The sequence below is a fragment of the Mustela lutreola genome, chromosome 9 (assembly GCF_030435805.1).
Source record: "Mustela lutreola isolate mMusLut2 chromosome 9, mMusLut2.pri, whole genome shotgun sequence".
In the NCBI taxonomy this organism is placed as follows: Eukaryota; Metazoa; Chordata; class Mammalia; order Carnivora; family Mustelidae; genus Mustela; species Mustela lutreola.
Window position 1 is genome coordinate 22,785,615 of NC_081298.1, and position 26,997 is coordinate 22,812,611.

At 41.1% G+C, this 26,997-nt stretch overlaps 1 protein-coding gene across 4 annotated transcripts in view; it reads right to left on the reverse strand.

Annotated features, from left to right (window-relative positions):
* The window catches only part of PHF20 (PHD finger protein 20), a 148,302-nt gene that overhangs the window by 77,456 nt on the left and 43,849 nt on the right, over nucleotides 1–26,997 (reverse strand). The window contains exons 4-7 of one of the 4 annotated variants that reach the window (XM_059133339.1): nucleotides 14,491–14,560; nucleotides 11,235–11,406; nucleotides 9,517–9,601; nucleotides 1,637–1,716 (exon numbers count right to left, since the gene is read on the reverse strand). In XM_059133339.1, coding sequence (XP_058989322.1) covers nucleotides 1,637–1,716; nucleotides 9,517–9,601; nucleotides 11,235–11,406; nucleotides 14,491–14,560 — 407 coding nt within the window. Of the gene's footprint in view, nucleotides 1–1,636; nucleotides 1,717–9,516; nucleotides 9,602–11,234; nucleotides 11,407–14,490; nucleotides 14,577–20,358; nucleotides 20,468–26,997 lie in introns of all 4 variants that reach the window. The other 3 variants (XM_059133340.1, XM_059133341.1, XM_059133342.1) reach the window with 3 other exon arrangements.

Consider the following 26,997-nt stretch of genomic DNA (forward strand, 5'->3'; position numbering starts at 1 on the left):
GAGAAGTCATTTATACAAATACAACACTGTCTTGGAAAAAAACATACACAAGCAGGAACTGCGGGCCTATACCTGATCACCCACCAGATCTGAGATGAGGTGAGACACTTGGGGATAACTGGGAATTGGGAATGAAGCACCCACCAATCCACCCTCATAGGATGCTCATCTCCAACCCAAACACCACAAGTGCTGTTAATCAATTTATTCAGTACAGCAGAGTAAACAGTTGAATGTTTGTTATCTGGAGCCCTGGACTTCCATTTGGGGAGGTTCTAGATACAATCTGACAATTCTGAACAAGTTCTTATCTACACAGTCCTCTATCTGTATTAACTCATTCCACAAACTCAACACAAAAATTGCCAAATTTAAAGCCAAAATAACTTTTTTTTTTTTAAAGGTCTTATTTATTTATTTGACAGAGAGAAGCACAGCGAGAGAGGGAACACAAGCAGGGGGAGTGAGAGGGGGAAGCAGGCTTCCTGCTGAACAGGGAACCTCTCATGTGGGACTCAATCCCAGGACTCAGGGATCGTGCCCAGAGCCAAAGGCAGATGCTTAACGACTAAGCCACCCAGGTGCCCTAATAACTTTTTTTTTTTTTTTAATTTTAAGTAAACTCTATACTACACGTGGGGCTCAAACTCACAACCCTGTGATCCAGAGACACAGGCTCTACAAAATAACATTTTAGAGTACTGTATAGCAGCTCATTAGATGCCTGAAGGACAAATGATCACAGAGAAAACAACTTCAGGGCTAAGGCTTTATAACTGTTTCAGTTTTCTTTAAAGGAAAACCAGCAAACGGCAAAAACACTCTTAAGGCTACCTTTAAACATATCATGAAACATAACCCTCTGAAATTGCTAAATATAAATACAGAAGAATTTACTCTAATTTGTGATAAGTAGAGGCATTTGATCATAAGACAAGACACAACAGGTTCCAGCATCACCAAATACTATCACATCAACAACTACCCAAAAGGAACAAGTAGTAACAATCAGAAGTTTTAAAACATCAGTATCCAAATTTTGACCCTGCCTTCCCAACTATGAAGGCGTGAACATAAAAAAGACCAAAGGGGAAAAAAGTATGAAAAGAGTGGGCAACATCTTCTAGATGGCCCATATTCCAGGATCAAAACTCCTGTTTCATGGTCAAGCAAACACATGCGTGGTGACTGGAACAACAGGAAACAAAATTTTCAAACCAGGCATATCTAGCACGAGTGATTGCCAAATTTATACCAAACTATAGTTCTGAAACCACCAAGTCATGGTCCTGAGCTGAAGGACAAAGTTAGATGAGAAGAAAATACAGTCTAGGTTTCCTCAAGCATTAGCAAGTTCCCTATGATGAATAATACCTCTGGGTACAGGGCACAGGGAGAGAGAAAAAAAGGAATATTAACCATACAGTTTTGAGAAAAGATGAGGAAAACAGATTAACAGGAAATGGCAGGGAGAGATAAATATTAATAATTTCTGAAAACTTGTGTATTGCTTTCTAGTGAAATTGTGTCAGGTGAAGGAAATAAAGATTTTGTCACTATAAACATCTTTATTTGAGAAACAGAACTACAACGTTAGCATTATTCATACTACAAAGCACAAAAACACATTTCTCACCTGATCTTTGGAAAAAGCTTTGACATGAATATGTTTGACAGTCTGAACTACTCCATCATAAAATTTCACAGTGTAAGTACCTAAAATTCAAGAAGATATTATGATTTAACTTACAGTTTCATGAAAGCAACAAAACTTTTCAAAGCATAAACACAAGGGAGTTCCAACCACAATAATAAATGTATGAGAACTAAAATATTAAGAAACACACACAGTCTTATTTATGTTCAAGATGATAGCCTTCATTTCTTAGTCAAGATTACATAGTAAGTTTTCTCTTTATCTACACAGATCAAAATCCATCTGCTTTTTGATGGAAAAAAAGAATTGCATTGAATTTAGACCAAGAAAAAAGAGGAGTAAAACAATTAAGAACACGAAGAAAATGCAGTTTTATTTATTCCTTGGTGAGTTATTAATTTTTATCAATCTTTATTTTCTGAGCTTAAGAGTGATAATATCTTTAAAACTTTAAAAGAAACACGACTACTTACTAAAGGTATCATGTTTTCAGAGGTCACATTAATCTCATAACACATATGAATAACCTTCGTGTTACAACATCTGAACAGACTTCGCCAAAATGCTATATGGTACCTGCTACATTATCAGTTTTATTCCAATAGGCAAAGAAATCTAACAAAAATCACTCTGCAGTAAGACTGAAGCTGAAAATCCAAATAATCTTATTCCCAGATAAGGCAACCAACTACAGTACATAAGTTCTCACTAGTTGCACTTAAACCAACTCTCTCAAAATTATGCATCTTAGAACCCACCTCTCCCCCCACCCCACTTTTTATTCTTTTTTAATTTTTTTTGGTCCCAGGGATTAAAAAAAAAAATCACAGTTAATCTTGTCAAGACTACCAGTGAACTACTGGTAACCACGTAATGATTTATTACTGGTAAACATGGTCAGTTTTCAGGATCAATTTCCCATCAAACAGAGAAGAAAAAAAAATCCCTGGAAGTAAAAGAATGCAACAAGGAAGCCTAAGACCTTCTAGCTAGCTACCTCCTTCTTATCCATCCTCTCCCCTCCCCAACCCTCCCCATCCCTCTCGATCCCACTTCTCCTCCAATCCGAAAAAGGGCCCTGTCAATGGCTAGCCACCTCTAATGAAAACATCACTGTAGTGTTCAAGGTACAATGCAATCTTAGCCCAATTATTTTCCAAACCCTGTTTCTCATTACCAACATAAAACACTCACCAACTCAAAGTGATGAGCTACTTGCCACCCAATGAAACTGCCTTGTGCCATTTCCACCTCCACATCTTTATTATTTTCCTGCCTAGAATGTGCTACTCATTGACCCTTAAGCACTCAGCTCAGATGACCACAAGAGTTCTGTAAAAGCTTCCCAACTTCTTAGCTAGAAAGATTTTTTCCTGCTCTGAACTTCTCAAAGACTCACTTTGGCACCTTGCCTGCAGGTCTACTTTCATATAGAAGGCAGACCCCAAATCAAAGTCAGGCTCTCCAAGGCCAGGGACCACAGCTCACATCAATTTCTCTCTCACACAGCATCTGGTTCACTGTAAACCAGGGCTTCTTGAAGTATCGTGCTCAGACCAGCAGCGTCAACAACTCCTGGGAACTTTTAGAAATGTAAGTTACCAGCACCACCCCCAAAATAATGAATCAAAAACTCAAAGAGTGCAGCACAAAAATAAATGCGTGTTTTAACAAGTGTTTCAGGTAATCATGGTGTATTGTCACAGATAATTAGTAATTACGTACTGAACTTTACTCTTGGTAATTACAAAATAAAGTTGATTATCTGTCACAAGTGTCACCAACACAGAACAAAGTGACTAGCAAACTAGATACAAGGATATATAGTTATGCTTGGTTGGTTAAAACAAGCAATAAGATATCAGACTATGATAAATGATTCTACATAAAGCAGCTCAGCAATGACTAAGGCCTGGGATCCTGTCTTCCTGCCTCTATTTGGCAAGCAAAGAAGCAATGATAAGCAATGGTATGGAACTCTAAACATACCCTTCCCAAGCAACCATGACATGGTTCTGGCCAGCCTGGGGATGGGGGCATTAAGAACCCAACTCTCATGAAATCTTAATTATCAAGTGTACCAACAAGACACCCAAAAGCCTATACCTCTTCAACAATTTGACCAATAAAATTGATCATTTTGATCAATTACATCAAAATGAAAACTACCTATTTTTACAGACATTTCAGACATCCAGAAGTACATTTTTAGTTATCTGAGGCCAATTTTAAAGCTTACTCTTGATGGCAGGCTCAAAATGGAGCCCTTAAATGAAGGGGTGTGCCTTGAGTTTCAATAAGAGCTAAAACAGAGCTAAGCAGAGCTGGGAGTAGAACCTAAGCCTCTCTGCTGACCTCTAATCAATTCTTCTTCCACCACCCCAAACTGCCTATTCCTCAAGTCCCTCAGCCTAAAGTCCAAACCACAGAACCAGAGCATCAATGGCCATTCTGAAATGACCCACACTATAAGCAAGGGTACTCAGGAATCACTGTCCTTAGATAGTAATACGCTGCCCCTGACCCCTTTTACTTCCAAAGAACCATATGGGATCAAAACATTCTCCCTTGATCATATACACAGTCTAACTTGGGCTCCATAAATCAGAAGGAAAAAAACACCACATTCCATGGGCAATGGTAGCCCAGGCCCACTTCTGGAAAGAGGCCCCAAATCTATTTTAATGGTTCCTATACAACTAAAAGAACATCTTCCTGGGGTGCCTGAGTGGCTCAGCTGCTTAAGAGTTTGCCTTAGGCTCAGGTCATGATCCTGGAATCTGCTGCTTCTTCTCCCTCTGCCCCTCCAACAGCTCATACGTGTGTGTGTGTGTGTGTCTGTGTGTCTGTGTGTCTCAAATAAATACATAAAATCTTTTAAATAAAAATAAAAAATAAATGCCTTCTTGTGGATTCCTCCTGTGGGTAGCTGACAACAGAGCTCTCCCACAGCCACAGACAACATCTAAAAATTAACATGTAAATGACAGAAAAATAAATGCATCCTTAACACAAAAGCCCCCTGCCTTCAGGCTCCCTTAAGAAGCCCCTGTCCTTACAAAGCCAGGTGAAACAAAGCTTCCTGGTCTTGCCCCCTTAGGAACAGTTATGAACTCAGCATATCAGACAACCTTATAGCAGTCAGTAGGTGCAGAAGGGATATGAGGGAAAAAAAAAAAAAAAAAAAAAACACAAAACAAAACAAAAAAAAAAAACTAGAGATGCACAGCAAGCTGATCTGTAGGACCAAGGAAATAGGGAAGCACGGGTGACTCTGGACAGTTATCTGTTGTTCTTGAAATCTACCATAACTGTGACTCAAGGAAGCTTTCTCTATCCCACTCACCTCCAAGAGTCAAAGAACTCCAGAATGCCATGAATAGGAGACTCAGTTTTCAAACACGGATTCTCAAAGTCTTGAGGTTCCTGTACATATGCCTCATGGGGCATTCAGAAGAATATGCACGTGTTTGCAGGTATACCTTCCCCTCCCCCATCTTTTCTTCTTAGCAATTTTACTAATGCGCTTAAGTTCTGCAGCCAACAACTTCTAAAAATGTTCATCTATTCTTTTTCTTTTTTTAAGACTTTATTTATTTATTTGACAGAGATCACAAGTAGCCAGAGAGGCAGGCAGAGAGAGAGGACGAAGTAGGCTCCCACTGAGCAGAGAGTCTAATGTAGGGCTCTATCCCAGGACCCTGGGATCATGACCTGAGCCTAAGGCAGAGGCTTTAACCCACTGAGCCACCCAGGCGCCCCAATGCTCATCTATTCTAATTCCTTCTTCGAGTTCTAACTGCTCAAATAAGTCCAGAGAACAGGTGGCAAGCTGCCAGGAATCACTGAGCAGGGACTGGGTGCACACACCCAGTGCATACCTGCTGCTGACAACTCCTGCCATTTTAGGAAAACTCTGCCCTAGAGTGGCAGCCTGGAACCGTAGGAAAGACAGTTCAGGAATTTTGGAGCCCCAAAGACCTGCATTCAGTTCACAGCTCTACCATCCCTGTACGGGCTCTGTAACCTCAAGCAACTTCTGTGAACTTAATTCCTCATCTGTAAAATGACGGGGTTGATAGCAACAACCTTCCCATGTCTGTGTGAATACTAAATGAGATCAGATATGGAAATTGCTTAGCAAAGGAACTGTTACAGAGCAAGGGATCAATAAGTGGTTCCAATTATTACCATCCACCAATTACTTTAAAAGGGAAGCACCAACCCCTTCCCCACAAAGAAGGTAAGAGCCACACTAGCATCTGCGTGTGTAGGCCTGAATCTTCCTTTTATCTCTGTGCAAAGCTGTTCACAGTCCTAACGTCCCCACATTTCAACTGCAGGATCAGTTACAGCATGAAGAAGACAAAAAATAGTAACTGCTTCAACAAGAGACTCTAGAAATAAGACCATTTCCATAGAATCTCCTGTTACAAATGCAGACTTCAGGCACTGGGCCGAAAATTGAACTGAGGGAACAAGACACGTGACCTAAGAATATGAATAATTTAAATGAAGAGGGACCTGATTTGCCTGTTTGCTGGAGTTAAAGAACCACAGATCAACAGGAAGGTACAATTCCTCATTTTGTTGAAAATGCAAACCCACTTTCGGTTTCCCCAAGAGAATGCCTTGCAGAGCAGCAAGGTCCAGGACTGGGGACACAAAGCCCTGACACACAAGTGGCTTCTGCCATCCCCAGTGTAACAAAGGGGAGCTGAGCAGCCCCAGCTAAGAGCTGAGGTCAACTCACCAGAGATGGCTTCCGAACAAAGATTCCATGGAAGCAGAATCCCATCCTTTACTCCAGCAGATAGAGGGGCTAACAAGGCTAACCACGTGTGGCTGCCTTCCCATGAAATGATGCTTTAGTTGCCACTGCCAAAGAATTATTCCAGGTGAAAAGAGCTATATAACATTGCACCGCCCTCCCCAGTTTCCATGTGCTTAATTACTCCCTTAAGAAACTCTAAAGTTGCCATTTAGTTGTGTTTCAATCATGCCAGACTCCCAACGCCAGCAGCCTTAAAGCTCAGCCTCAGGAAAACCACCAAGGAGGTTAAGAGTGGAAAGAAAATGAGGCCAAACCTTCCAAAGATTAATCTGTAGGGTGTGACTTCACTATATGCCCGACTACTCCTAGCAGCACCAAGAATGACTTTTATGGGAAATAAAGGGGGCATCTTGCCAGCAGAACTTCTCACAGTGCTGAGGTGGTCTCTGCTGCAGATGAAACTGAGGCAGAGCAGAAAATACCAGGGAAAAAGTGGGAAGGATAGTCCAGCACTCTCTCTCCCCATCCTGCAACTACTAGAATCATACTGAACTAGAAACTACCACCAGGTCCCATGGATAACATCTAACAGAAAAGCAGCACCTAAGAGTCATTATCTCGTCTCAAAACCAGGCACAAAGCCGAGCTCTCACAAATGCTAGCTTTCCTTCACATTGCTTCTATGTGGCAATAATACCACCCAGCAAATTCCACTAACTTTCAGGACTTCCCCTCCCCCATGCCCTTCCTCTCCTTTCCCTTCCAATTAGTCTCAAGACCAGTGAGGACTTCAGACTCAAGAACTCTGGGGAAAACTGGTTTTCTGGCAGAAATCTCCACTCATATTCAAAGTCCTTCAATAAACTAAAATGCGTTGGACCGAATTCAGAGTTTACAGAACCAATATTATTAGGGTGACAAATGGCCATTTTAGGGGCAATCATTACCTGAATTTTAGCTCATGGAGGAAATAAACTGAAAATATTTTTTACAACTTCCAAAGCTCTGGTTGTCCCAGTTAAAAAGACATTTAAAAATCTTAACTATGGCCAATAATTTGCCCAACGACTTTTAATCCTTAAATGATTTTTTCCAAAAATCCAGACCCATCCACATAACAAACAAACAAAAACCAGTAACTGCAGACAGGGGTCCCTGTTCCTTTAGATTTATCTGCACCATTCTGTTCCTGTACTGCCTCCTCCTGGTGGCTCTACGGCAACTACTTCACACTGCTTTGAACTAGTTTTTGTTTGTTTCCCTTTAAATCCATGATGCCCAGCTCTGGTCTCTGCAGATATTAGATGCCAACAGTAGGTTCCTAAGCCTCTACTGCCTCCACCAAGACACCACCCTACCCCTCTCCAAGACTGCTCCCAGAGCTCCCCAAACCCCTCTTCCACAATTTGCCTTTTCTCCTTTGCCACTTCCTCATCCAACTCCCTTGGCCTTTCTATCATCCATATAACTCTGGGACATCACTGGATCAAAAGAGAAATGTTGCTTCCTTTCTACAACCTCCGTTATCTATAAAATTACTATGTTACTACTCACAACTTTTATTTTATGTAAGGGACAGCCACTTCCCCAAGGGAGCATCCCTCCAATGGATATTATTCAGGAGGAGACGATGACTGATCAGCATAAACTAACCTAACAGACTTGTAGGAACACATCTATGTATATATGAACATCTATATTTCATATATGATTTAAATCCAGTGAGAGGAGAAAACATTGTTAATCTTGAAAAGAAGGCTCTAAAAAATAAACAAAGTCATTTCCTAAAAGGCAGCTTAATAACATGTAAACTTTCCTCTAGAATACATCTTTAGGCTAAAGTGATACACATGAAAATCTTCTGAACACAAGATTATAAAAGAAATTCAGGGAAATAAGGACTATCCAAAAATACTTCATCAACCATGAGCTGGAGTATCACTAACTGTAGACATCTTTAAAAATTACAACCTTGCTTTGGAAGCCTGAGGCAAGAGGATTGTGCTTTCAGGATAACCCAAAGCTTAGCAGAGTTAACTCACACTGGCAATAATAGCTAAGGGGTGGAGGTGGGGTGAATGTAGCCAAAGAGAAACAGATTTGCCATATGCAAATCTGGGTTCATTTTTTACCATTTCAACCCATTCTCAGACAAAGCTTGGTCAGGTCCAGCATCTAGCAGAGGGCTCAATGAATACTTAATAACTTCACTGAATGAAGAGCAATCTGATCTTAGAGTCACCACCAGCAGTGGTACTAAAATGCCTGACTGCCCTAAACATTCACCGAAGAGATCATGGACATACCACAAACAACCTGACAGAAAATGCACCCCCACCTCCACTACCCCCACCAAAAAAAGGCATCGCTTGGACCCAGAGTCTACTCTGAGTGTCAGGATGCTGACCACGCATATTATCTTCTTAACATTCCTTTTTGCTTTGTACTAGCAAAATGAGCCTCTTTGGGTCATACTGCCAGTCTTGATTCCTCACAGATTCTAAACAGGCAAAGGCATCCCAATTCAGTGCTCTAAATCCCAGGACCCCAATTTCAACTAGCAGCTTTGATATTACAGACCACCCTCAATCATGCTGCATCGACAAAGCATTTTTTTAAAAGTAGGCACCACACCCAGTGTGATGCCGAGATCAACAGTCACAGGCTCTACTAACTGAGCCTGCCAGACACCCCTCACAAAGCATATTTTTGAGAAATGTTCATTAATGTTGATTTCATTTCTAGGCTAGTCACAAATAATTAAAAGGAATATTAAGGCTTATTTCATCCATCATATTAGGAACTCCCAGACAAAAACCAGCTCGCTTAACAGCAGAGTGACAGATGAACCATAACTATTTTACGAAAAACTATTATTAAAATTTAGGAGGTAATGAATCAAATTCCTCTTTTTAAACCAGCTTTGTCTCCATTTATAATTTCCTTCTAATTCCTGACATAGTGACTAACGAAGAGAGAGGATTCCTAGGCAATAAATACATTCTGAAAATACACTATCAGACTCTAATATTACAAACTACCCCCAATTCACAAATTTAAAAAAATTATAACTCAAGTGCCTTACCATCCTTGTTAACAGCAGTGACTTTGGCTGGGTAAAAACGACAATCGGACCAGCAAGCAAGGACCTGCTCATTTATTTGAAATTCCTAAAAAGCAGTAAAACAAAACAAAAATGACCTGTTACCAATCCAATTTCATCAGACATGACAGAGTACCAGATTTTGTTGAGAGAAGCTGATTGACAAGAGTAGGAAGGGGTGAGGCTGCTGGGATGGAGGAAGATGTTTCTGCTGTTCAACGCTGGAGTCAGACCAAAAGGGCTGAACATAAGACTCTTCCTATCCTAGGAAGTCTGGGCAGACACAGCAGAACACCGATGATAAGTCCCTACCCTGTGTCTGAGCCCAGGAGCATGACACGCACACTACCCAGTATACAAGTTGGAAGGAAGGAACATACCACAGCTTGAGGGAATCAGCATTCATGCCACCTAACACCACCCACATTTTTAAAGGGACTTTTGCCAAAGGAAGCACCCATTCACTTTTCATACTGTTTTTCCAGCACACAGTTTGCACTGATACTGTTTGTAGAATGAATATTGGATAATCAACTTGGACAACAGTAAACAAGTCTTTTTTTTTTTTTTAAGATTTTTATTTATTTATTTGACAGAGAGAGAAAACACACAAGCAGGAAGGGAGGCAGAAGAAGAGGGAGAAGCAGACTCCCCACTGAGCAGGGAGACCAACATGGGACTCGATCCCAGAACCCTAGAATCATGACCTGAGCTCAAGGCAGACACTTAACCAACTGAACCACCCAGGAGACCCAAAAGTAAACAATTCTAAATGGGGGTGGGGACAGGGGGAGGAAGGACACACATAGACGGCAAGAGTTTAAGCTTCCTGGCCAGGGTTAAAATGAAAAACAGAATCTGGGGGTGAGTCAGATTCAAAGCCAGCAGGATTTCTACAGATTTCTCAATGCCGGTTTAAAAAACTCAAAACTAATACTTCGTTTTTCATTCTGAAATCAGTAAAAGCTCCAGGCATAGCAATGAAATTTAGAAAAAGGAATACAGTCCAATTCTACAATTTGCAAAAGCTTTTTTTTTTTTTTAAGGTGGATTCCACACCAAATGAGGGGCTCAAATTCACAACCCCAAGATCAAGAGTCACATGCTCCACCAACTAAGCCTGCCAGACACCCCTCAAGAATTTATAAAAAGGTTGTCTCCGTCAGTCAAGTGTCCACCTTCAACTAGAGTCATGGCCTCAGGTCCCTGGGATCCAACCCCACGTCAGACTCCCAGCTCAGCAGGGAGTCTGCTTCTTGTTCTCCCTCTTACCACCCCCAACTCGTGTGCCTGCTATCTCGCTCTTGCTCAAATAATAAATAAAAATTTTTTAAAGTTTATAAAAGACCCTGATATGAGGCGCCACATGGAATGATTACTTAATAAATGGTCAGACAAATAAGTATAATAAGTGATCTAAAGGGATACAGCGGTGTAAAAGAAAGAGATATGGTACCCATTCCTCCTCAGTGCTTCACAACCAAATCAGTTTATGAGTTTTCAGATCAATCATATCATATAGACAGAAGATAAATGAGATTATTCAAGAGCCCCAGGCACCACAGAGACCTCAGGGTTGCAGCTACAGGCCTAAATAAGGATTGGTTCCCCAGCTGCTACTGACTTTCACACTGAATATCAAAAGCTGGAACATAAAGTACCCAACAGCTGACCCAGCTCCTTACAGATGTGATACTCACGGAAGATCCTTCGTCTTCATGTAAGCCCTCTTTCCTTAGCTGTATTTTCTCTAAAGGGCGTAAATAAGGACTGTCCCAGCAGAACCACTCATCATAACGATGGTTCCAACGCTTGAAATGGATGAGTACTTTTCCTTCTTCGTAGTCAATGTCTTCTATGTGAGCTGGATACCTGAGTCAGAAAAAAAAATTAAATGCCTCTCCCACCCAAAATATCCAGAACAGTACCCTTCCAGACCTCTTCCCAAAGGACTAGCTTACCAAAGTACTAAATAAAGCCTATCATTTAAAGAATGTGTAATTATGGAGGCTAGCAGACTTAGGGTTCAAATCCCAACCTGGACATTCTTTAGTTTATGAATTATTAAATTGACTTTTCAGAGCCTGAGTTCTATCATGTAGAGTAGAGGAAGGATACCCAGCATACTGGGTTACAATGCAAGTTAAACAAGATGACATACATACACACAAGACAGAGCACAAGGAAGGCAGGAAGCAAACATTTAACAACTAGATTATATTTTACATAAGCCAATAAATTAGAATGACCATGCAACCCAGACTGTATGAGATAGCTTCAATTTAAGAATTATATAATCCATAAAGAATACCATGCAGCTGTTAAAAAAACACAAAACAAAAACCACAAACAGTTCTATGTCATGATGTGGAAAGCTCTCTCAATATGAACTATGAAAATAGCAAGGTACAGACATTGTGTACGGTAAGCTATTGTTTATGTTTTTAAAGATGAAACAGGAGGGGAGCCTGGGTGGCTCAGACAATTAGTGCCTGACTTGGGCTCAGGTAATGATCCCAGGGTCCTGGGATGGAGACCCATGGCAGGCTCCCTACACAGTGGGGAGGCTGCTTCTCCCTCTCCCTCTGCCTGCTGCTCCCCTGCCCATGTGCTCTCTGTCAAATAAATAAATAAAATCTGTTAAAAAAAAAAAAAAAAGGATGAAAGGTATATTTATATATGTGTAAATATGCATAAAAATATCTTACACAAGAATCTAACAATGGTTACTTATAGAAGTATGGCCAGGTCACCCTCTTTCTAGACTAAGAGTTGGAAAAACCAATGACTGTATTTCCCTGACTCCGTAACAACTGGCAATCAAGGTCTTGAAGACCTATGGGTTTAGAGACAACTGTAGTGGCCAAACCCAGTGCTCCAGTGCAGGGCCTCTCAAACTTTCATATAATAATGTCAATCATCAGAGGATCTTATTAAAATGCAGATTCGGATTCAGCAGATGAAGCTGTGGCCTTCGAGCTTTTAACAAGCCCCTGGGGATACTGATCTACTGGTCTGCAGAAGCAAGGATCTAATGTCTAGTTACTGGCTTCCTAAGTATCAGGCAAATGTTGAGGGTGGCAGGGGCACTGTCAGTAGTGAACTCCTGACCTCCAAGACACAGCTCCAGCGGTGGGTCCCTCACATTGATACTTAAGGGCAGCAACTGTGAGTCCCACTCCTCCAACCCTTCCAACAATTTTGTAAATACCCAATGTTCTTGTGTTAAATTCTTTTGTGGTTAAAGTACCCAGGGTGGTTTCTATTTCAAGCATTAAAACCTAACTGACTCAAGAGGGAACTAAGTATGGAGGAGGGGAGGAGCAAAAGCAGGAGCGAGACTTTTTGTAGTATACCTTTTAATGCTCTTTATTTTTCAACCATATTACTTTGTTGCTCATTCCAAAAATAAATAAATGGTTAATAATAAAGAAAAATAAATATTGTTTGCAATTGTTCTCTTAAATACACTTGTATTAATCAGATTGCTATTCTAGATTGAGAAAGTTCAGATTCTACCTAGATTTTCGCCCCACAACCTGGATTTTTACCACTTCTGGCCCTTCTTATATCAATCACTTAGTACCCCACCAATCTAATAAACATGTGCTAACTTGTGTCTGTACACCACGTCCTCTTCAGTCCTATACTAGTAATCTCTAAAGTAGTGTGCTTACCGCTTAACCTATCACAGAAGCTTGCAGATACTGGGCATTCAAAAACTGTTGAGCAAATGAATTCTGCTTTCCCTATTCTTCCCAAAGGTCAGATGTCCTGTCAATTCTTCAATCCCCAAAGCTCTTAGACTCCAGCTACCCATTCCAATTTGAGTCACTCTCCAAATTCAGGCCCCCATCACTTTGTGTGAGTACTTCACAAACAGGACTAACAGGTTATGCTTTTCAAAATTCCGAATGGTACTCTACATACATTAAGTGCCCAAAAAATGTTAACGGAAGGAATAAACAGCTTTGAAACTAGTGTGCCTACTTCAATACAACTGACATATAGCTGCTACAAACATAAGCTATCCTGACAGTAGGCCAGCTAATTGTATGCTCTACTGAACTGTGAAGTACAACTGTAGGAGACAAAAGGATTCCCTAAACCTATTCCTTTCTATAAAACAGAGAGAAGGGGGGACACCTAGCTGGCTCAGTTGGTGGCTCATGAGAGTCTTAATCCTGGGGTTGTGAGTTCAAGACCCACACTGAGTGGAGAGATCACTTAAAAACAAAATCTTTAAAAAAATAAAAAAGGAGGGGGGAAGAACATGGATATCTCAATTATATTCCTCTTGCACAGGGCCTGGGCTCAATTGGTTAAACGTCTAGCTTCAGCTCAGGTCATGATCCTAGGGTCCTGGAATTGAGTCCTGCATCAGACTCCCTGCGTCTGCTTCTCCCTCTCTCTCTGCTCCTCCCTCACATCCCTCCCTGTGTGCTCTCTCTCAATAAAATCATTTAAAAAATAAATAAATATATATATATACATACATATACCTCTTGCCCTCTCATTTGTTCAGTCTACCAGAGACTAGCGAGCCTCCCTAAAATAACAAACTCTAACCTAAGACACTCCTATTCAAAAGCCCTTTCTTTAATGATTTACTGTATCTAGCAACAGTTTTGAAACATAAGTCTTTGGACCAATACATGGAATTAATTTTTCACAGAAATACATTTATTTAATTTGCAGAACTTGTCTTTATACTAAATCACATTATTTCTAAATTTTTGGTGTATAAATACTTACTAAATTAAAACAGTGGTAACTTTGTTTTTAATATTCTTGCTAATATTATGGAGCCAATAAAAAAATTAAGTCAGCTCTCTATGTATCAATTTTAAAAGATCTCTAAGAAAAGTGGGGAAAAAACCAACAACTAAAGATGCAAAATGGTACTGAATACACTACCATTTATTTGGGGAGAGGAGAGAGCCAATACATCCATACCTGTTTTTAAATGCGTGGGCTATCTCTGGAAGGATGATCAAGCAACCCGGTTTGCCTCTTGGGAGGGGAACTGGATAGTTAAGGAACTGGAGAGGAAGTATGAGACTTATTTTATTCAATGTATATCTTTTTGTATGTTTTGAATGTTGTACCATGAGCATGTATTAACTATAAAAAACATATAATTAGATATTTATTTTGAATATACTTATTTGGCAAAATTAAAAGTCAGCAACCTCAGGACCAACACCAAATTATTTTGAATTTGCACTGGTCAGTGCCTTCTAAAAATCTGGTAAGTCCAGATCCATGGAATCAAATCCAAATTCCTAGCCTAGCAATTCCAATGCACATACTCAGGAGTCTGAAGAAGGACCTCGAGGTCCTTGGCTAGCCTAAAGCCCTTCCTTGCTCAAGTAACTTCACAGGACACAGGCATCCTACACTACACTACACTACACTACATCCTACACTTCACTACACAAATCTCTCCAGAAGGTCAACAGTAACCACAGGGCAAGCAAGATTTCCTAAGGAGAAGGCAGTTTTCCCTACTTTCCTGAAGCAAGTCACTCATGGGGAATGGGGAAACCCAACTGCATTTCAGTGAAGAGGTAAGACTTGGTGGATCGAAATTGCTAGTTGCCTTAGAAAACAGCTCAGCTTTATCAGTCAACAGAATATTAAGTGACTTTGATCTGCCCAGTCAATTCCAGGTCTTGAAAGGGATTATAAAACGTATGTGTTCCGGGATGCCTGGGTGACTCAGTGGGGTTGAGCCTCTGCCTCTGGCTCGGGTCATGATATCGGGGTCCTGGGATGGAGCATCACACTGGGCTCTGCTCAGCAAGGAGCCTGCTTCCCCCTCCCCCTTTGCCTGGCTCTCTGCCTACTTGCGATCTCTCTCTCTGTGTCAAATAAGTAAAATCTTTAAAAAAAAAAAAAAAAGTATGTGTTCTGACTTTTGCCCTTAAGGAGAATCAGACACATAAAGCAATTAAGTTTTTAAACTATTAGGTGAGGGCGCCTGGGTGGCTCAGTGGGTTAAGCCACTGCCTTCGGCTCAGGTCATGATCTCAGAGTCCTGGGATCGAGTCCCGCATCGGGCTCTCTGCTCAGCGGAGAGCCTGCTTCCCTCTCTCTCTCTCTGCCTGCCTCTCCATCTACTTGTGATTTCTCTCTGTCAAATAAATAAATAAAATCTTTAAAAAAATAAAAAAAATAAAAAAAAAAAAAATAAACTATTAGGTGAAATCACATAAAACAGCTGATAACTACTTTTTACCTACAAAAACAATAATTTCATCGGGTGCAACCTAAATATCTGGACAACCTTTAGGGGTGCTGGAGAAGATACCACAAGTTACAAAAAAGGCATTGTAAATGGAATCTGTATAGACACAAAAAGGGAGAAATAATTTCCAACTTCAAAAGTAACTAACAGCCACTAAAGATTCTAGTTTCCAAACTAGCATCGCAGCTGGGAGTCACATTTCTAATGGAAATATTAGCCAGAAAGGAACAGATACCAAATACCAAACTGATAACTAAAGTTATCAGTTAAAGTTAGAGCTCTAAGGAGGGAAAAGGTACTAGACATGGCCAAGAGACTTAGTCTGAATTTTTTTTTTAAGATTTTATTTATTTTTTGAGACAGAGAGAGAGAGTGCAAGCAGGGGGAAGAGCAGAGGGAGAGGGACAAGCAGACTCCACTCTGAGTGTGGAGCCAGACTCAGAGCTAGATGCCATGACCTGGAGATCAGGACCTATGCCTAAACCAAGACTCTGAAACTTAACTGACTGAACCACCAGGTGCCCCTGTAGTTTCCATTTTTACAAGGATTTAGTCACGTAATGCTTGTGTAAGGAAAAATAAATACTTTTTTAAAAAGTGGGCTCCATGCCCAGCACTGCAAGGCCTGAACTCAGAGATTGACCCAGAGATTGAGAACTGAGCTGAGATTAAGAGTGAGGCATCCAACTAACTGAGCCACCCAGGTCCCCCCCAAAATAAATACTTAATAAATTAAAAGTTCTGAGAAGTAGGTAATGAGCAGACTTTCACCTAACAGCTTCATGGTTTGGGGATTTTTATGCTGCTTGGCACATCCACAAAATAGAATACTATGCAGCTATAAAAAAAGAGAGAGAGAAAAGAGTGTGGGGGAGGTTCAGTTGGTTGAGCAACCAACTCTTGGTTTGGGCTCTGGTCATCACCTCAGGGTTGTGAGATGGAGCAACAGCACATTGGGCTCCACGTTCAGCACAGAGTCTGCTTAAGACGCTCTCTGCCCCTTTGTCCCTCTCTCTAAAATAAAGAAATCTTAAGAATAGAGAGAACACACTCTATGAATTATATAGGAAGATTTCCAAGACATGTTTATTCTTAAAAGATTTTATTTATTTATTTGAAAGAGAGAAAGCATGAGAGGGGAGAGGTCAGAGGGAAAAGCAGGCTTCCTGCCGAGCAGGGAGCCCAATGTGGAACTTGATTCCAGGACTCCAGAATCATGACTTGAGCCAAAGGCAGTTGCTTAACAAACTGAGCCACCCAGGTGCCCAGATTTCCAAGACATGTTAAGTTTAAAAAAGACAAGCTACAGAAGAGTTCATATCTTTTGATACCTTCCTCATTACAAAAGAGGAAGATAAGAATATGCATTTGTTTTTGTTTAGATAAACACTAGTAGGATGGACAGAAACTAATAAAACTGGTCACCTACAAAGGACAGAGCAGGTATAGGATAAAGATGTGAAGCAATTATTCTCACTGTATACCTTGTTACACTGTTTTGATTTTTGAACCTATTCAAACTCTATCCAATGGATTATCAATTAATTCCCTTGCATTTCCCAGGCAGACTATCCTATCATATACAAATTATGACTATACTATCTCACTTTCAATACTAATATCTACAATATATTTTTCTTGTTTTACCACACTGATTAGTGCTTCTAAGATGATGCTGAAAATTAGCAGATAGTTGGCATCCTTCTCTTTAATGACAACGTCTCCAATGTTTCATCATTAAGTCTGAAGTATGTCAAATTTTCTAATTAATGCCCTTAATGTGAAGTTACCAAGGATTCATCAAGAATAAATTGTGAAGTCAGGAAATGACAGATGCTGGTGAGGATGCGGAGAAAAGGGAACCCTCCTACACTGTTGGTGGGAATGCAAGCTGGTGCAACCACTCTGGAAAACAGCATGGAGGTTCCTCAAAAAGTTGAAAATAGAACTACCCTATGACCCAGCAATTGCACTACTGGGTATTTAACCTAAAGATACAAATGTAGTGATCCGAAGGGGCACATGCACCCGAATGTTTATAGGACAATGTCTACAATAGCCTAACTATGGATAGAACCTAGATGTCCATCAACAGATTAACGGATAAAGAAGATGTGGTATATATACACAATGGAATACCATGCAGCCATCCAAAGAAACAAAATCTTGCCATTTGCAATGACGTGGATGGAACTAGAGGGTATCATGCTTAGTGAAATAAGTCAATCGGAGAAAGAAAACTATCATATGACCTCCCTGATATGAGAAGTGGAGATGCAACATGGGGGATTTGGGGGGTAGGAAAAGAATAAATGAAACAAGATGGGATCGGGAGAGAGACAAACCATAAGTAACTCTTAATCTCACAAAATAAACTGAGGGTTGCTGGGGTAGGGGAGAGGGAGAGGAGGGCGGGGTTATGGACATTGGGGAGGGTATGCTATGGTGAGTGCTGTGAAGTGTGTATACCTGGCGATTCACAAACCTATACCTCTGGGGATAAGAATATATTATATGTTTATAAAAAAATTTTTTTTAATTTTTAAAAAAAGAATAAATGGTGAGACTTTTCAGACTTTGTTAAGATGATTATACAGCTTTTCTCTTTTACTCTATGAATATAATGAAATAACAGATTTGGGGCACCTGGGTGGCTCAGTAGCTAAGCATCTGCCTTTGGCTCAGGTCATGATCCCAGGGTCCTGGGATCGAGCCCCACATTGGGCTCCCGGCTCAGCGGGAAGCCTGCTTCTCCCTCTGCCTCTCTCCCAGCTTGTATTCCCTCTCCCACTGTCTCTCTCTCCATCAAATAAATACGTAAAAATCTTTAAAAAAGAAAAAAGAAAAGAACAGAATTCCTAAGTTTAAGTTATCATTACCCTGTAAAAATATATCATATTTGGTTGTGTGTGTCATTCATTTACTAAGTGTCTGGTGTCCTAGTATTTTACTGACAAGTTTTGTGTCTCTTTCACAAGTAGTATTTGTCCAAGTTTCCTCATATTATGTCCTTCCTGCCCATTTTTAGTTTAATGCTATGCTGACCTCATAGAAAGTACTAAAAAGCTTGACCTCATTTTCTATTAAACTGCCTACTCTGAGACCTTTTCAGAATAATTCTTTATCTACCTTTCCCATCACTTCTATGGTTACTAAACAGATCATGTCTTCTACCTCTTCTTGAATTAATTTTGCCTAAATAAGAAATGATCACCAGATACAATTTAAATGTTCAACAGTTTTCCTTAGAAGAAAAGAGCTCAAGACTCAATAAAAACACTGCAAACTCAATTCACACATAGAATTTTTTTTAATAGGTTTTATTTATTTGTCCAATAAAGAAAGACGGGGAGAGCATAGGATGGGGAACAGCCGGCAGAGGGAAAAAAGCAGCCTCCCCAATGAGCAAGGAGCCCAACGCAGGACTCGATCCCGTGACCCTGGGATCATGTCCTGAGTTGAAAGCAGGCACTTAACTGACTGAGCCACCCAGGCATCACACAAACAGGATTTTTAAATGGCAAATAAAAATACTATGTGCTAAGCACTTTATAGGGCAGAAACAACTCCCTATTGATTCCATTATTCAACAAACATTCCTAAATTTATATATTTTTATATATATATAAATTTTTTTTTTAAGATTTGTTTACTTATTTTAGAGAGAGATTGCATTGAGGAGAGGCAAGGGAAGAGGGAGAAAGAAACTCAAGCAGACCCAGCGCTGGGTGTGGAGTCAATGCAAGGCTTGATCACATGACCCTGAGATCACAACCTGAGCTAAAACCAAGAGTCAGATGCTGACTGACTGAGCCACCCATAAATTTATACTGTGAGACAAATGGTTAGGTCCTGGAGTTAGACCAAACATCAGGGCTTCTAAAAGTGGCAAGGGCCCAAAGAGAAGTATGGTAGGTTCCTTAGAATTCGTCATCCGTCTCTACAAAAAGACCAAGAACATTCTTGATCTCGAAAAAAGAGTAAAAAAGAATTATCTGGCCTGCCTATATTCTATAACCAGAACTAGACAGAAAAGAGACAGTATTTCCTATGGCATGCCTGGGCTAGAGACAAAGTTTCTACATGCTCTCCCCTACTCCCTTTCTAAAGCACTTGAGTGGATGCTTTTTTTTTTTTTTTTAATCTTTTGCAAAAATTTTTTATTTTTATGTAATCTTTACCCCCAAAGTGGGCCTCAAACTCATGACCCTGAAATCAAGACTCACATACACCAACAGTCAGTCAGGTGCCCTGGACACTTCTCTCTCTCTTTTTTTTTGTAAAGATTTTATTTATTTACTTAAGAGCAAGCGAGCATAGGCAAGTGGAGGGAATGGGGGTTAAGGGGAGCAGGGGGGGAAAGAGAAGGAAAAGCAGACTCTGCACTAAACGTGGACCCTTACAAGGAGCTCAATCCCAAGACCCTAAGATCATGACCTGAGCCAAAATTAAGAGTCAGCCATTTAACTGCCTGAGCTACCCATGGGCCCCCTGCACCCTTCTCTTTTAAAGTACATTTCTTACCACTCAACTCCTAGTCTCTTCCTTAATTTACACAAAAGTACTTTGCTCACCTTCTTCAGAGGCAGCAAATGAGTGGAAGTCCACTTCAAACTTTTTCATCAGGTACTGGAGGATTAGGAAAGCAGCTTTAAAGAAGAAGACTTAGCACCTGGGCTGAACCTTGAAAGATGAAGAGAGGTGTTTGCCAAATGTCTGAATTTCTTTCAGAGTGATCTGCATATTGAATGCGTAGGCATTCAATAAATGTTCAGCAAATGTACTTTTTTTTTTAATTTTATTTTTAAGTACCCTCTATACCCAACATAAGGCTCAAACTCACAACTCTGAGATCAGGGTCACATGCTCCACCAACTGAGCCAGCCAGGTGCCTACTATTTTTTTTTTTTTTTTAAAGATTTTGTTAAGATTTTGTTTATTTAATTAGTTAAAAGAGTGAGAGAGAATGCAAGGCAAGCACACACACAATTGGGGGGAAGGAGAGAGAGAATCCCAAGCAGACTTCACACTGAGCACAGAGCCTGACACAGGGCTCAATCCCACAACCCTGAGACCATCACCCAAACTGAAATCAAGAGTCAGATGCTCAACCTACTGAGCCACCAAGGTGCCCCCAAATGTACTTTTTAAAAAGATCTGATGGGACGCCTGGGTGGCTCAGTCAGTCAAGCCTCTGCTTTCAGCTCAGGTCATGATCCCAGGGTCCTGGGATCGAGTCCTGCATCAGGCTCCTTGCTCAGCTGGGAGCCTGCTTCTCCCTCTCTCTCTGCCTGCCACTCCCCCTGCTTGTGTGTTCTCTCACTCTGACAAATGAATAAAATTGTTAAAAAAAATTTTTTTAAGATCTAATTATAAATACCTAGAGTCACAAAACAGCAATAGGAATATACACCCAAGTCAAGGTGAATCATCAAAATAAACCAATGATATCTGTGTTACAGATGTCAAAAAGACAAAAAGATCCCCATACAAGAATTGTCAAATTGGGGGTACCTAAGTGGCTCAGTCAATTGAGTGTCCCACACTTGGTTTTGGCTCAGGTCATGATCTCAGGGTCATGAGATCAACCCCCATGTCAGACTCTGCACTCAGCAGGAAGTCTACTTGAAATTCTCTCCCTCTCCCTCTGCCCTTTCCCCAGCTCATGTGTGCACATTCTCTCTCTCCCTCAAATAAATAGATCTTTAAATTAAAAAAAAAAAGAATTGTCAAGTTGAAACGAATTGACCACACCACCAAGACAAAATTAGTTAGAAAACAACTTGCTTCTAAAGACCAAAATATACTGAAAACTCCTATTTTTCCAAAATTCAATTTGGCAAGGACAGATATCCTGAACTTCATAGTAAATCAGGTACTGTGGTGACCTTATTTTAAGCCACAAAAGGCCAATGCAGCCAATCAAATGTAAAGGAACAAGGAGAATAGACCAAAAAAAAAAAAAAAAAGAGAGAGAAAAGAAAGAAAGAAAGAAAAAGAAAAGAAAGAAATTCATCAATTCAACATTATCTGAGTCCTACTCTGGGACAGGAAGTGCGCCAGGGTTTGGAAATGCACAGCCAAATCTATGAAGATGTGTGATCATAGCAGCTGGCAGAGGAAGACAGACTCTATGTTGTAAGACACACTGGGCCTTTCATTTCCTCAGACATACCACATACCTTCCCATACCCAGTCTGCTCCTTTTACTTGAAACATTTCTCCCTGCCCACTCTTCCCAGGCAACAGCCTTACCCTTCTGCAGCCTCAGAATCCCTGACTACAATATCTCAAGTACCCCTTGGCTCCTTCCCGTCTATGTCAGCTTCCCACTTGCTTTCTTCATAGCACTTACCCCAGCTGTAATTATTTCCTTTGTTTCTCCATTTACTTGTTTATGATTATGGGCTGCATCCCTAAGAGACTACAGAAACCTCTAACAGTGTCTGTCTTGTAACTGCAGAATCCTTGGAGAACAAACGTGTCTATACGTCCAAGTAATGATAATGAAGTATCTATCACAGGTGCAACAACAGAAGACTACCTAAGGTAAAGTAGGGTACAGAGCGAAAGACCAGTTCTAGCGCCAAGGGGGAATGAAGAGGCCAAGGAAGAAGTAGGGAGAGAAGGGGCTCAAGAGAATGCTAGTGAAGAGGAGAAATCTGATTTTAATTCTAAAAGATGAAGAGGCGTTTTCCTGGTGATCAAGCAGACAGTGAGGCTAGAGAGTGTTTCTGAGAGGCGGTCCAATACGAGTAAATCAGCATCGGTACGGAGGAAGGGAAGCACAAAAGAGGACAAAGTAGTACAAAAAACTGAAGGTGAGAAAGGAAACAGTAATTCCATGCAGAAAGCTGCACAGGAACCTTATGGATTCCATACCTGGTGTATGAATGAGCAGCTGTCACTTAGGTGTCCATGGACCACCGGGCGTTGGTGAACATACAGCCAGCAGTGCACAAGGTCTCCATGAGAAATGTTTTACGTACTTTTCTATGATCTGGACCATCTTTATCAAAGCTAACATAGTATCATTTTGCTCCAGTGCTACCAAAAGTGGGATCCAGAGATAGTATACAGGTTGGAGGTGCCAGTTCTCACATTTTTGAGTTTGTGAAACATTACTCTATGCTACCAGATAAGCCAACCTACCCGTGGGCTCCACCAAGGAAGGAGGACTGCAGAATAGTGAAGCTTACACCAAATGAGAGAGAATAATGCCACGTACATGTCCAGGAAGGCAGAGAACAGTCTAGATCTAACACAGGGAGACAATATTGGCTTGTCCACAGTAAATGACTTCAAATCCCGGAAGGCTTGCTGCTCAGTCTTGGCTGCTTATGAGTAAAATTAAGCTGCCCAACCCCACACACTGTGCACATGCTTAAATTAGAGCAGCTAGACAGTGCTTGGCAGGATCTGTTTAGTCCCCCCACACATACCAGAAATACAAACTGAAGAAACATTACAGAGGGGGGGGGGAAAGGAGGACCAGAAAGGATAAAAATTTCTCTTTGATTTCCCACTCCAACTGGTCAGTGCTCACTCACAGAGCTATTAATAACCAATGTGTGCCACTGACTATGGGGGTTAGAACTCCCATTACATAAGGAGCTCACTGGATCTTTACCACTATCTCCTGAGCACTTAAGCCGTTGTCATTATCACTGCACCCATTTTACATCTGTGGAAATGGAGGTGCAAAAGAGTGATCAGGAAAAGGTGTAAGCAAGATCAGGATCCAGATCTCTGGACTAAACCCAGTGAGGAATCTTCTGCTCTTAACTGGATTTCACATATCAATATGTGAAATATGCAGTGACACAGGTCCATAAAGGTATCTTTCGTCTTGGCCACATAATAGTCTACCTGATGGCTAGCCCAAAATCTACCTAAACTTTCCCCCAGGGGTTGGGCATTCAGGCTGCTTCCACATTCTTACTATATATAAAAATAGCTTTTCTGCAAATATACACACATTTACTTCAAGAATCAGAGTGCGCCTCTATTCCTGGCTCACTGCATGTACCAGAAGCAAGAGTTCTATGCACAAAAGTAACATTCTAAGCCATCCCCAGCCTTTGCTGGATAGGGGATGGGAATGGAAGTTGTATTTAGTGAAAAACAAAAGGCTGACTATTAAGCTGCAGAAAAACTGTGCTGCTGTCTTAGATGCCTTAACTCTTTCCCTATCCCTTTACCACCTACATTAGGCAACATCTGACACTTGTAACTCCAGAAATGTCTTAAACTCCTCTCTTCTCTCCATCCAAATCATTTCTCATATGACACAATAGTCAATACATCCAGGCAACCTATGCCGCTCTATCAGTACTGGCAAAGGGCCTGATACGGAGACACTCAGTAAACATCTGGTGACTGAATAACCACCACCACTTTTCTGTTCCTGAGAGGGATCTACCTCTTTCTCTCTCCCTCTTGCTTAACATCTCCCTTTTTAGCCCAACTTCCCAGTACTCCTGATGGGTTCCCTCTCTGGATTCTGAGAATACATCATACTCCTTGAGCCCTGAATTTTTTTTTTTTTTTAAGATTTTAATTATTTGACAGACAGAGATCACAAGTAGGCAGAGAGGCAGTCAGAGAGAGAGGGGGAGGCAGTCTCCCTGCTGAACAGAGAGCCCGATGTGGGGCTCGATCCCAGCACCCTGGGATCATGACTTGAGCCGAAGGCAGAGGCTTTAACCCACTGAGCCACCCAGGCGCCCCGAGCCCTGAATACTTTTGCTCACACTGTTCCTTCTGCCTGCTCTCACCCTCACTCCCATCCTGGAAATCTTGTCCTTTGATCTCACTTCCCCTCTTTTCTCCCTCCATCTTACCTCCGGGAATAAACCCCAAACCTAGGTAAATCAGATTCTCCAAATTCTCCACATTCTCCCGCCAGGCAGCTGATTACGGCTAGATAACGCATGCAACATGCTGATGGGTCTCATCTGAAACCCATGACCACAAATAATGCTTTCCTTAGGGATGTAACGAGCTTTGCGACTGAGGGTGGGAATACATCTATATCTTGATCTGAATGGTGGTTATACACATGTATCCTGCTTTAGGAGTTCATCAAGCTACGCACTTAAGATCTGTGCACTCTAGGGGCGCCTGGGTGGCTCAGTGGGTTAAGCCTCTGCCTTCGGCTCAGGTCATGATCCCAGGATCCTGAGATCAAGCCCCGAGTTGGGCTCTCTGCTCCTCGGGGAGACTGCTTCCCCCCTCCTCTCTCTCTGCCTGCCTCTCTGCCTATCAAATAAATGAAATTGTTAAAAAATTATATTTTAAAAAATTGAATAAAAAAGAGGGGCACCTGGGTGGCTCAGTCAGTTAAGCATGTGCCTTCAGCTCAGATCATGATCCCAGGATCCTGGCCCCCTGCTCAGCTCGGAGACTGCTTCTTCCCCTGGGCCTCCCCACTGCTCCTGTTCTCACTCTCAATTAAATAAGTAAAATCTTTAAAAAAAAATTTTTTTAAAAAGAATAACATCTCTGCTCTCTCTAATCAATCAATTTCTTACAACTGTAAACTACCATGAATCATTATCAAAAAAGTTTTTTTAAAATTCAAGGTTGCAGGGGGCTGGGTGGCTCAGTCAGTTGAGCATCTCTTAGCTCAGCTCAAGTCTCAATCTCAGGGTTGCAATTTCAAGCCCTGTGTTGGGATCCACTACTTAAAAAATAATAATAATAACCCAGAATCAAGGGGAAGAAAAAAAAATTTAATAAAAATAAAAAATAAAAATTTAACCCACTGAGCCACCTGGGTGGCTCAGTGGGTTAAAGCCTCTGCCTTTGGCTCAGGTCATGATCCCAGGGTCCTGGGATCGAGCCCCACACAGGGCTCTCTGATCAGCAGGGAGCCTGCTTCCTCCTCTCTCTCTGCCTGCCTCTCTGACTACTTGTGATGTGTCTGTCAAATAAATAAAAATCTTTTAAAATTAATTAATTAATTAATTAAAAATAAAAGGAGGGATAAAAGAAGAAAAAGATTTAAAAATTAAAATAAAAATCCAGGGCCTACCACTGGCTATGGAGTGGAAAAGATGAGGAAAGGAAGCTCAGTCCAGAAAGATATAGGAGACTGGTTACGTGGCTAGTGCCAGGGCTAGTGCCAGGGTCCAGAAGATCCATGGCTTTAGGCCAGAAGGGGAGGGTAGAGGTGGCAGCCAGTGTGAGATTCAAGCTAGATTCTGGACGTGGATCTGACAAGATTAGCTGATAGAGTAGATGATGAGGTGGAAAAGAGGAGCTGAGACTCCAAGGGGGCTCTGGAGGCTCTAGTCTGTTGAGTTCTGTGACACTTTACTATTCAAAAAAAAAAAAGTACATGCTACCATTATAATAAATACACACACACACACACGTATATCTTTTACTCTAAGAATGATAAATAATCCAGAGGCCAGGAGCAACAACTCCTCAGTAGCAATGAGCACACCTAGCACCTGGATCTTTGAGTTTAATACCATTTTCCAATAAAAGGAGCCAGGGCTCCTTGGAGAAATGGCTATTTGCAGGACTGCAGCACAAAATACACAAGATCAGCCTAAAATATTTTGCAGTGCCACAAGTAAGGAAGTGCGCACGCACACACATGCATTTTGTAGTGCCAGAAGTAAAGAAGTGCGCACGCGCACACATGCATTTTGTAGTACCAGAAGTAAGGAAGTGCGCACGCACACACACGCATGCAGTGATGAATGGGTATATGTCCAAAGGACACAAAAGGCAGCTGAAAGAGCTCCCAATGCAATAAGAACAACAAAATAAAGCAGTATTGGATTATAACCCAAAGTCTAAAAGAAATATGAATTCATGCTGATATAAATAAATGGTCATTAAAAATAAGGAAAATCTAGAAACTGACAGAACCAAAAGCAGCCTAAGGAGACATGACTACTAAACATAATGGTGCGGTGCCTGAGTGGTTCAGTGGGTTAAAGCCTCTGCCTTCGGCTCGGGTCATGATCCCAGGGTCCTGGGATCGAGCCCCACATCAGGCTCTCTGCTCCGTGGAAAGCCTGCTTCCTCCTTTCTCTCTGCCTGCCTCTCTGCCTACTTGTGATCTCTGTCTGTCAAATAAATAAATAAAATCTTTAAAAATAAATAAAATGAAATAAGCATAATGTTGTATCCTGGATGGATTCTTGAAACAGAAAAAGGACATTAGGGGGTAACTAAGGAAATATGAATAAAGT